The 12,868-nt window shown below is 41.8% G+C and overlaps 1 protein-coding gene across 1 annotated transcript; it reads left to right on the forward strand.

Moving 5' to 3' along the window:
- The first annotated feature begins 4,539 nt into the window (after window positions 1-4,539).
- Window positions 4,540-6,054, forward strand: LOC122990377 (POU domain, class 3, transcription factor 4-B-like). Its single transcript, XM_044363724.1, has one exon. The coding sequence runs from the start codon at window positions 4,873-4,875 to the stop codon at window positions 5,959-5,961; it is 1,089 nt and encodes a 362-aa protein (XP_044219659.1). The 5' UTR covers window positions 4,540-4,872; the 3' UTR covers window positions 5,962-6,054.
- The last annotated feature ends 6,814 nt before the right edge of the window (window positions 6,055-12,868 follow it).

Here is a 12,868-nt window from a genome sequence, read left to right on the forward strand (position 1 = left end):
CCGAGCGCAAAGAGGAGACATTTTCAGGAGTGGGGTGGGGTTGTGGGGTTGTGGGGTAGAGGGGAAGGGGGGGGGGGGGGGGTCTGACCTCGGGTGTGTGTTGTTTTGACTGAATTCATTTTCTAATTAACTAGAAACCAAAATAATTTTACGCTGGAATTTGCATCATAGTTGGAATACTAATATCCAGACAGTTTCTGGGTGAAGGCCTGACACATTTTTATTGAAGCTCCTCATTGCAGTTTGGTGCCTTTGAGTCGCTCTGGGAAATTAAATTACTTCAATTTTACAACTTAATCTGATAAAAAAAAAAAAAAAAAATCCATAGTGTTTAAAGTTTTTCTTTACTGTCAGAAAGCTGTGTTGACGGTCGATAAAATGGCACTGCGCTTCATACTTCCATATATCATATTTATTTTGATTTCCCCATGGATCCATAATATCTCTATATTTCTAGCACGCGGATCTGCTGCACATTTACAAAAGTGAAACATTTCATAATCAGAGCGGTTCGGTGTATTTAAAACGACTTAATATGTTGTTACTAATTATCTGAAGTAAGAGGTGCATCTTATTTCTTTTTCTCTTAAAAACCATCACACTCATCTAATCACTGGAATCAGAAAAGTAAATCTGTTATCTTCTATTAATATCCTCTATTAATTGTTTCCACTCAACGCTGCTGATAAGTGAAACAAAAATCTTTGTTAAAAATACATCAAGAAAAAAGAGGGAAATTATATCGCAGAAATAAGAGTTCAATGGCCTAAAATCTTCTGAATTTCTCCCCAAGTTTATTATGCTGTGATGATCCATTTATTGGTGGTAAGATGGGCTAAATTTTCCAAGTCATAGATGTCATGACTGAAGTCTTTTTCTCGCTGGATTTCGACGGAAATCTGCAATTTCAGTCCAATCCTGCAGCTCTAAACCGCAGCCGAACACAGCACTTTGAGGCAAAACATCCATTTTCCCCGTGATTTTCAAAAAACTCTGAAGACTTCATTCTGAACTTGTTGAAAAGCAAAAAGCCTACAAATACTGAACTCACTTTCACAGACTACACACACACATACACACACACACATACACACACACACACCAAACACGCGCAGCGGGCCCTCATGCATTATGAATGTACATTTACACTTGTGCGCTCTCATGGGATGAGCTCCAGCTTCATATACATTCACTTATTGGTGTGTCCAATGTATTTCCACCTCTTAACCCCTGTTGGACACACACACACACACACACTCACAGGCAGAGGTGAATGTTACATGACTGACAGCTGGACATGTAGGATGGCCTGCTCGTTTCTCCCCCGACAAGCAAAAACAGACGTTTTTGTTTCAAGTTTATCATGAAAACAAACGGCTTGTCAACAGAATGATGTGGGATTAGTTTCGGGTTTACTTTTGAAAGGACCGTCTTGTTCAAACACGGTGTCACTGTCCTTTATTAGCGACGTCACGGGCTAATGGGAATATCGATTTTACTGTCTGGGAGCCTGTGAAGTGTGTGTCGCGGCTGTCAGAGATGAGAGAACAACTAAGTTTAAATTCAGAGATGACAAGAAGGCTTAGGGTTTATTTTAAGTGTTAAGCGGTAATTCTTTACCAAAAATCAAACCATAAATTGCACGATAAGTGATTTTGTTTTTAATTTTGTTAATTATAAATTATTATTATATCATAGTATCTTTTAATTTCGTTAAGATCAGGCGCGCACTTCATAATAAATCTGTAAGGCCAGTAAGAGATCAATCTGAATTGAAGTGTTTCAATTGTAAACGCTTTAACTTGTGTCCATATCTGGCGCACAGATTCAGAGGTTTAGGCTTCATGGGGAAAGTTTGCAAAGGTCATGACACCAAGTGACAGGTCCCGCCCTGAGGCCCAGTGCTGTCTCAATAGCAGACTAAACCTGATTTATATATAAGCTTCAGGCTGCTGCACTGAACCCGGAGGGGAAAGCATTTAGCCATGTGTGTCAACTAAAAAAATAACAACCAGAAAACATCCCGCTACTGAGAGCCGCACATCCAGACCCTCCATAACAAACTCCAGTGACCTTTTCTTAATTTTTAGAAAGAAATAACAACAGCAAAACTGAATCACTATGTTTAAATCTTATAGGAATAACGACGACGTCAGGACATACTATAAGTCGGCCTGTTCAAAATTCTAAATTCACAGAAACGCAGACACACCAAACCTCCACAGGAAAATTATACATTTTGTCCCTAGTTTGTTTTCTCAACCGACAGCATAACAGCATGGTGCTCTGGCAACATGAGCTATAACGCTCTCCAACTGTGATGCAGCACAAATATTCCTGTTTTGTAAATGACAGTATGTTACAGACTGGAGCCAAGAATAGATTACAGCCTCTAACGCTTTAAAATGATAACTTTAATAACAATTCAGCATCCTTCTCACTATGTTTGATTAAAGCTTTATAATGTAAATTAATTAAATACAAATGTTAAGTCCTAAGAAGATTTGTTTCTATGGAAAAAGACAAAAGACAAAAATATATATATATTTCTGTGAATAGACTATATTTTTGTCTCTCCTTTGCTTCATTAGGATCACGCTCTGGAGGTCATAGTTTGCCAATCTTTTTTATTTACTCCACTGCCTGAGAGGAAAACATGGTTGTATATAATTACCATAAGATTCTCTCAAAGCCGCCAAATAAGCACCAACAAGCTGCCAAACAAGCACAACCACAAACTATCATTTGACAAAGACGAAAATTAAAGAAATTATGAGTCATTAGTTTTTCTTATTGAGCAGTAATGTGCACCTTGGTAGGAGAGAGCCTGCAGTGCTGCATGGTGTAAGTGTAGCAGGGCTGGCTCGGGTTATCTGTGAATGGGCTCTTTATTGGAGGCGCGGAGCGGGGATTTGCCTTTTATTCGCCTCGCTATGGAAACGCGCTCGACGGCAGAAAAATGTTGATGTGAATAAAAGGAATCGGCACAAGGAGCGTTTCTAGAGAAGCATCTGTTACACTTAGAAACTTAGACTATCGAGAGCAATACAACCCCCTCTCCAAGTCCCTCTTCATGTCCGCTTTATGCTTCCAAAATGCAGACTTAAAAATTATGAAGCCTGTATATTTTTTTTCCTCTCTAACGTGCGTAAAACCAGTTGAGAATTTTCCAAAAACCTCAAGATTTGTAAATATCGGTTTCACAGGGCTCATCAAATTATTCTGTTGACTAGATTTTTTTTTTTTAGTGGAGAATTTATCATCCAAAATCAAATCGCTTTGACATGTCATTTAATATGACATGTAGACTATAAAAACACACTGAAATAGCACTGCTATTGCTCAGTAAATTTGCTAAATTTCTACGTATTATACTGCACATAATTTCATCCCATATACTCAAACGAAGCTATCCAGTTCAGCAAACTAGGCCACTAGAACAACACTGGCATCCACATCAAATATTCAGCCACTTTCAATGAAGTTTCAAAGAGCAAACAACATGAAGAATTTACACAAAAACACCACACAGGGATTAGAATACGAGCAAAACAACAAACAATAACAATATAAATATGATTAATTATTTCCTATCCACCCTACAGGCCTACAGGCTACCCTACATAAAGCTTCAGAGCAGAGGTTGCCCTGTCATCACCCTTCCCCTCACTGCCGCTGTCTGTCATTCCTCCGGTTACCGAGGCCGGTCCACCCGCAGCGGCCCTGTCCACACATCCAGCCCCGCGGTCAGCTCACCTGCTCCGGCCTCCTCTGTGTCTTATTCTCCACAAGCAGCTCCTCGGCTCAGCGCTCTTTAATGACTTTCTGGTGGCTGCAGCCTTCTTTTATTTCTCCTAAATGTATGAAAATGTATGCAAATTTAAATCAAGCTTAACCTGGGAGCTCCGGCAATATATTTAATGGAATTTCAAACCAATAAGGAGACCGGGACGCAGTCTTCTAATGGCAAATATAATTACGCAGCTAAGTTAGCTCTTAGATATGCAGATAGATCTTTTTCAAGTCTGAAAGGAGCTGACGAGATTCTTAAAAGAGTGAAAGTACGGGTGTGTAGTGCGTTGGGACACGTTTACTTATTTGAGAAAATGTAAAAATGATGAAGTTTTAGATGATAAATGTGCCTGATGAACACATGATTCCAGAATAGCAGCAAAAAGAATGAGTTTAGTTCATCAGCGAAATGTTATATTTAAAGTCTCTTATGGAAATCTTATTTTAAAGACTAACAAATTACAGCTGTAGGCCCACAACGTGCCTTATTTTTGTCTGACCAAAATAGATATGGATATCGGATGGCTCGTGCGTAAAACACTTTTGCGTAAAACACTATCTTGAGACGTGGCATCATATAAACACCTGAGGAAGTATTCTCTAAAAGTTAATAATTAGCAGTGAGAACTGCTTTGGGTCTGATTGTATCCTTCTAAATTAAGTGCTGGCACGTCTAACAAATGCCATTGCGCTTTATCTCCTCCTTCGCACGCGCTCAAGGGTGACAGGAGCAGCAATAAACTCGCGCGTAAATCAGCTGGAAACTTTAATTAATAAACAGGAACTGCGCTCCACGCGCACATCGTTCCACAGCCAGACCCACTGGACCAGCACTCCGACTCACTTCCGGTTCGACTGCCTGTAACCCTTTCCTATCCTCGGCTCTCCCAGAGGCGGAGGTTCGGGTATCTACGCCGTCATTGGTGGAAACGCGTCGTCACTGCGGCTCAGTCGGACTGTGAGTGGCGGTGGAGGCTGTCAGTCACTGCCAGGCTGCTGCCGAGACTCCAGAGAGAGGGAGATGTCAGAGGCTGAGCTGCTCCCTCCTTTCAGTAGCACTAGTGGGGTTCAGCAGCCAGCATGGCCACAGCTGCCTCCAGCCCCTACACCCTGCTCAGCTCCAGTCCCATGATCCACCCGGACAGCCAGGCCATGCAGCCTGCTAGCCCCTACAGAGGACACCAGAAACTCCTCCAGAGTGACTACCTGCAGAGCGTCCAGAGCAACGGGCACCCGCTCGGGCACCAGTGGGCGAGCAGTCTGTCGGAGGGCAGCCCCTGGTCGGCCTCCATGGAGCAGCAGGACGTCAAACCGGGGCGAGAGGACCTGCAGCTCGGCATCATCCATCACCGCTCCCCGCACGTAGCGCATCACTCCCCTCATCACAACAACCATGGCAACCACCCGGGAGCCTGGGGAACTCCGGTGTCCCACAACTCCTCCATCACCAGCGGGCAGCAGATCAACATCTACTCCCAGACGGGCTTCACTGTCAACGGCATGCTGGACCACGGTGGGCTCACACCTCCACCCAACCCGCAGGGCCAAGGCATGCACCCGGGCCTCAGGGACACACTCAGCCCCGAGCACAGCGACCTCGGCGGGCACCACTGCCACGACCACTCCGACGAGGAGACGCCGACTTCGGACGAGCTGGAGCACTTTGCCAAGCAGTTCAAACAGCGGAGAATCAAGCTGGGCTTTACGCAGGCGGACGTGGGTTTGGCTCTGGGCACGCTGTACGGTAACGTCTTTTCCCAAACCACCATCTGCAGGTTCGAGGCTCTGCAGCTGAGCTTTAAAAACATGTGCAAACTAAAGCCGCTGCTGAACAAGTGGCTGGAGGAGGCAGACTCGTCAACAGGCAGCTCTAGCAGTATAGACAAGATAGCAGCTCAGGGGAGGAAGAGGAAGAAGAGGACGTCCATCGAGGTCAGCGTGAAGGGGGTCCTGGAGACGCACTTTCTCAAGTGTCCCAAACCCTCCGCGCAGGAGATCACCTCGCTGGCGGACTCGCTGCAGCTGGAGAAGGAGGTGGTGCGCGTGTGGTTCTGCAACCGGAGGCAGAAGGAGAAACGCATGACGCCGCCTGGAGAGCCGCCGCAACACGAGGGACCGTATTCTCACAGCGGGAGCGCGGGAGACGCCTCCTCGTGCCACGATCTCTGACCGAAGCACCGGGAGGAATCCCCCCCCGGACAGACTCCCGAGCGCACGGGGCGCGCGGTGGCACCTTCCAGCCCTCGCGCCTGTCCCGTCACAGACTCCTCCAGATGCCTCCAGCACTGATCCACGACAATAACAATAACAGAGATACCTGTTCAGCCTTCGTCATTTTCTAACTGTCATGAGGGCATTACTCTATAGCGGCATATCAAACGACACATTTCAGATCACTTTTGGAGCCCGCCAAATTATTTTCTACATCACGGATATAAATACAAAATGTGCCTAATAACCTGCCAGCGCCTTTGGTTTGTGTCACCATGTCTCATCAGCTCCATAATAATACTATAGGAATACAGTTGGGACTGATGTTTTGTTTTGATCTGTGCGGGCTTTGCTTCTGTTGTTTGATCAGTGGAGTGAAACAAATAATAATAGTGGCTCTTTCACTTTCCTTAACTGATTTGTTTGGACACCAGAGGCCATTTTACAGTCCACCTCACGCTCCCCTCGGGCTCACAGTGCTTTATAGTTCTCAACATATTTACATTCATTATTTTGTAACATACTCGTAGCAGATCTGTAATTATTATTTTTGCATATGCAAATAGGCCCTCATCCCAGTTGTAGAGGTACCAACATAATAGCACTTGGAGGGTTGTTTTTTTTTGTTTGTTTTTGTTTTTGTTTTATTAAATCCCTCCCTTATGGCCTGTAGCTTATGAAGCCACACACAGTTACAGTTATTTATAAATTAATGTATTTGATTTCAATCATCTCCGACCATATAAACTGTGTGGACTCTTAAACAAGAGCCGTGAATAGAAAGAGGGGTTGACGACGCTATACACCTGCCTATAATTTTATTGTACGTTCACTATCAAAATTTTATAATCTTAAATACTCCTGTTATTGGTTTATTTCTTAAGTATTTTTTCGAATATTGTACAGTTTTATATATTACCCTTTTGAAGTCATTAATTTAAACAAATGCTCTTAGTTATTCATGCACTTAATTAGCAATGTAAAAAAACAAAAAAACAACAACAATATTTTCAGTAAGATTGAACTGTTTCGGCGGTTTTATTCCAAATTTCGATGACAGCTCAAGTAATTATTTATTTTCAGTATAAAGCTTGTATTATGTTTTGAAATAAACTATGTATGTTGTAATAAACAATTTTCTTGCTACAACTGTTCACTGTCCAAAACAAAATTCAGCTTCTGATGAATGAATACTGAATATTTAAAAGTTAGAAGTAGACTCAAAATCATACATTTTTTAGAAATTATTATTATTATTATTATTATTATTATTATTATTATTATTATTATTATTATTATTATTATTATTATTATTATCATCAAAATAGCTATAACAATAATTAAAATTGTATAATTCAATATTCCTTCTTTTTTTCTTTTTTTTTTACATGATTTAAGATTCTTTATTGACCAACCTAAACTCATGACTACTTATAACTAATAGAAAGAGAATATTATGCTCCATTTATATGTTTATATACATCAGCTTTTCCTTTTAGCCATAACCTTCACTCAGCTTTAATGTCATGTCAAAAGTCTGCTTTTGCAAGTTTTTAATGTCACTTACAGCTGTGAAACATCCAGTTGTTCAACAGGACCTTGGCTGGGACGTTGATCATAGAAAACTGAGAAGCTTTCTCCAGCAGTTCCACTGAAATGTTATTGTCCGGGCCCTCTGCCCTCCTCAATCAGACATGCGTGATTTATCGCCTGGGCTGCTGGGCCTGACAGCAAAACACAATGACACACACACACACACACACACACACACACACACACTCAGACATACACACAATCAGAAGCAGATGAATCTCATTTCAAAGACTACAGCTGCGTATAATTGGCCATGCAAGGGCAAAATAGAGCTATATTCCTAAGAAAAAAAAAATCATAATGCCTAAAAATAATTTAGGGATGGTTTTGGAAATAAGTAGGCCTATAGATGCAGCGCTGCTTAAATGATTCAAAAATAGAGCTGGAGAGGGAGAGTGAAGGAGGGGGGAGAGGAGAAGAGGAGAGGCGGAAGGGTGCTAGGCCTTGCCTTGAAATGGAGAGCCTGACTGGAATACTAATGCGTCTGAATTTATGCATCTCCTCAGTCTGTGGCCCTGAGAGGGGGGTGGGGGAGACAGCAAGAGAGAGAGAGAGAGAGAGAGAGAGAGAGAGGGAGAGAAAAGGGTGTGAGGATGGAGGTGAAGGGGGCGGCTATGTAGAAGAAGAGAAAAGTAAAACCATGGCTGATTGATTCCATCCATCTATTTTAGTTCAAAATAATCCCTGATTTCTGGAGAGAGAGACAGAGAGAGAGAGAGAGAGAGAAAAAAAAAATGACCCTGGATGGAAAAGAGAAGAGCAGCCGAGCAAACAAGCAAAGCAAAGCCAAGGTCCAGAGCAGCACTGCAGTATCCCTGAGCCTCCTCCTCCACCTCGGTGTGGAGCTCCAACACAGTTTAGATTCTACGAAAAAAAAACCTTTATACATTCACAAACCAAACATGGCTTTAAAGAGTAACTGACACCTCCACATAAATAGCTCACCAGCGGAAAAATGATTGACTTTGGAATATGTGTAGAGGACAGTGGAGAAAATATAACAGGTGCAAGATGAAAGCAGAAATTTCAGAGGTATTAGTTCTTTTTTTTTTTTTTTCCTCCCAAAATGCTTGAGGTTGGATGACTCGGTGTTGCACTCCAGCAGATAATTGAGCCTCTCTGAATCAGATCCTGAGTAAGTGCGGGCTGATCATCAGACTAGGACATCAACAATAGAGAAGCAGAAAAGAAAGTCTTACAGAGAGTTGTTTACTGGCAGGGGGGATAATGGGAGCGGCTGACTCACACCTTTTCTCATAATTGCATCTCATCTCAAACCTTCTGTTCTCTTTGAATATACTTTGTATCTTGTTTCAAAGACTTGGTTGAAAGTTAATAAGTCAAAAGTGTAAAAAAAAAAAAAAAAAAAAAAAAAAAGAAATCACCAAATTTCTTCTAAATAAATTGTTTTCCAAAGCTTTTATTAATATTGTTATTTTTACCCCAGCTTTCCAAAATATCCCTAAAGGTCAATAAAAGTGAATAAAACATATTAGGGAATAAAGACGAGTAACTTGAAAGCAGGATAAGCAGAAACAAAAAAAAGTTGATATACAGTTTGCAGTAAAACTGGCATTGTAGGAGGTCAAAGAGAGGACATTAGACATCACATTTCTCTGTAATTAGGCAGCAGAGGGTTGCAGTCTAGTTGCCGCGCAAGAACACAGAAAGGAACCAAACATAAACTCTCATGAGAGATAATAATAATACACTGTAATAATGAATATCAGCTGCTCTCGTTGGCCACATGGTTACAAACCTTCTGAACTTAAGAATTAGTAAGACTTTTGCTCCAGATTCTGCCTCAACCTTTACTTGAAGTTTATATAAAGAAAACAATTCTACTCGTCCGTTATTTCTCACTTTCAACACGTGTTAGTTATAAGGTCATAAATGTATTTTCACACCTCCTCTGTGAAGCCACTATGGGTCTTATCTTTCTATGTTGTGTTACAACTTCTATGACTTTGTACTTTCATTACTTTCACAGTGGAAATACTCTGGATGAAAATCTGTTAATGTGCAGATAAAGAGAAATATATCATATATCAAGTATATCATCACGTATCATGAAATACTGAAATTTACTGGAAAATACTAAAACTACCAATTATCTGACAAGATAACCAAATTGTTATAGTTTTATTATTATTAAATTAAATTATTAAAGTGTGGAAAAAATGTTTAAATTAGAGTTTTAGAATATAATTCATAATGATAATAAAAAATAATGTTAATAATCTATTACCATAGTTAGGTGGCACATTAGAAGTTAATATTTCATCACTTGGGTGTATTGGTTCCTAGTACATCTGAACTTCTACCAAGATATTCTGTGAGGATTTCCAAAATGACAAATTATTTTCCCATATCAACAAAACTCCCTCATAAAAAAGGTTATTTTTAAAAGAAACACTAATGTTACAGTGCCTCCTTATGTCAATTCTGTTTGAATCACACAGTGTTTGTGCAGATAAAATCATTTACCACCAAGTGAATCCACCTTGCAGGCCTCAGCTGTAGGGCCGACGCGTGCAGGACGTCCTGTTGAGAGACACCTACTCTGGAAACAACAACAACAACGACACAAAAGTCCTCCTGAAATCAGAGAATCACCGCATGTATGTATAAAACAAAATCTTTTAGTAGTGACACTCAAGGGTTAAGAAATTTCCTAGATTCTCCCGCGGCCTGAGAGAACGTGAGGCCTCACACTAGTTTGCTTTAAAATGACGTATCCTAATATTTCAATATATGTTTCTGGTGTTTTTTTTACACCACACGTTACACTTTTTTTTGGCAATGCATTTCACACTTGTTGCAGGGGAATTACACACTGATTCAACACTTTTTCAGACAGTGTGCTCACATGAAAATACAAACGGCCGAGCCTACACCTCTCACTACTGCAGGGCACTGACACAACTTCAAAGTCAATGTGACCAAAATTGATAACTGATCACTGGAGGGCAGACAGGCTATCAGTAATGATAGTGTATTAGAGGACAGAATCAATTCTGACTGTAGAGCAACTTTAACTGAAGAGAGAGGAAAGAAGAAAGCAGAGTGGAAACGGAGGGGAGGGGATGTCAAAGTAGAAGAAGAAGAAGAAGGGAGAAGACGGAAGGATCTGCAATATGATTAATCGCGTAACCTAAAATCAATTTCACATCTTCAGTTGTGGCATTACCTGACAGTTTGTGGAGCGGGGAGGGGGAGGGGGGGGGGGTAGAGTAAGACGTACAGTTCATCCCAGCAGGAAGCCTCATTGTGAAAGTCTAAGAATCATCATGAACAGGAAAAATGCGGTGCAGTTCTTTGTTGTCACTGGTAAAAATAAAAAATGCTGTTTCATTTTGTACACCTTCTTAGACGAGTGATTATTGAGTCACTGACAAACAATGAATCGTAAAAATTGTGTCAGTGGAACAGCTGCCTCTGTGATCTTATTGTTCTTCTCTGTTGAGGCTGTGACATTCATGTCTTTACAATTACTTTGACAATTAAAACTATATTAAGGTTTGTGCAGTATGATGGCTCCATTGAGGAACGTATGAACCCTGAGTGACACGTGCAGTTGGTTATTTTTGAGGCTGGCGCTCCTTGCAAACTCTGATGATGTGATGTTAAGGTGTCGCACGTGGCTGCACAGGCGCAATTAAGAGGCCTTATTTCAGAAACTAAAGAGCTAAGCAGCATGCCTGCGTTTAGAGAGGAGCTTCCGTCATCCCACTTACCAAGCCGGCGTGTCTATTGAACACACACACACACACACACACACACACAGATACACACAAACGAGTAGTGAGAGCAGAAAGGCCTGTTTATGGCTCTGAGAGAGTAAATCACTGTGTCTGATATCTTCATTTGAGACAGAGGGCTGATCACTGCTCGTCCTGCTTGTTCCACATTAACTCATTATCACACACGCTCACTCCATTAATTCTCTTGCTTTTATTAGCAGCAAGAGTGGATACACACGCGCGCACACACACACACACACACATACACACAGTGGACTGATGACAAGCACTGCCTCTACCTCATCTGACAGCTAATGGCTTCATTAGGAGCGGCGTGTTAATTGGCTGACTTTGGGGAGACGCTCGTTAATGAGGATAAATAGATTCACACCTGAGCGAGGCGCTGCCAGCCACAGCAGCAGCACTGTGGGAACTCTGGATGACGAGCAAATATGGGACTGCAAATATGACTGTGACACTTTATTATGGGAGTATAAGTCAACGTGACAGACCTCTGTCCCTGTTTTACTTCCTCCAAGCCTAAACACAGTTGTGTTTCCTTGCCAGGCGGACTTATTAGCCGAGTGATTGATTAGCACCAGGAGGCCAAAACAAAGAGCAGTATGTCAAAGCAATCAGCCCCACTGTTTACCTCTCAGCTCCCAGGCTGACAGCAAAATGCATCTAATCCAGGATAGAGAGAGAGAGAGAGAGAGAGGACATGGAGTCAACTCAAGACAGTTGTAGAAAAAGGACAACAGCTGGTCCATAGGCCAGAGTGTGTGTCTGTGTGTGTGTTTCTGTGTGTGCATTGATGGGAGCAATCCTAGTGCCTCAATCCATCTGCTTCCCTGCCTAGATCTCCATCCTCTGCTGTCTGGTCATGACAGCTCTGACACACACACCACTGGTTAGAGGATCACATAGTCTCAGGGGAGCAAGGGGAAGGGGGGGTGGAGGGGTGGGTTGGACAGACAAAATGGAAGCAGGCGAGACTGATCATTTACATAAGGGTAGGACACACAGACCCACTCAGAGACTCCTGTGTGTTCCACAGCCATGTTAGTGTCTCATGTACTGGACAGTGTTACCACCTAGTGGTGGCTCAAACTCTTTGCATGTCATTCATGTTAATAGGGGGAGGAGAGAGTTTGGGATGTGGTCTGTGTCACCCAAATTATTCACCCCTGGTACTATCTATGGAAATAGTTCAAGTTTAAAGCTGCACTGGAGTATTTAGCAGCTAAAGACATTACCCTTAAGGAGATGGTGGAGACCAAAAGAGAGCTAAAAGGAGAGTGAATATTGGACTTATATTCACCAGGTGGCCAGAAACACTAAATGACTGCAAATGTAGCTCCATGTATGCTGGATGTGTCATTAGGTGTATGCTGGCACATGTGTCACTTTTTTGTTTAAAGGTCAATGTGTTTACAGCTTGTTCTGCTGTGGCCAAATAAATCTATAATAATTATACAATGAAGGTTAATGGAATTTTAGTTTGTACTGCTCACATTAAGAAGAAAATT

This window comes from Thunnus albacares, chromosome 10 (genome assembly GCF_914725855.1).
Source record: "Thunnus albacares chromosome 10, fThuAlb1.1, whole genome shotgun sequence".
Classification (NCBI taxonomy): Eukaryota; Metazoa; Chordata; class Actinopteri; order Scombriformes; family Scombridae; genus Thunnus; species Thunnus albacares.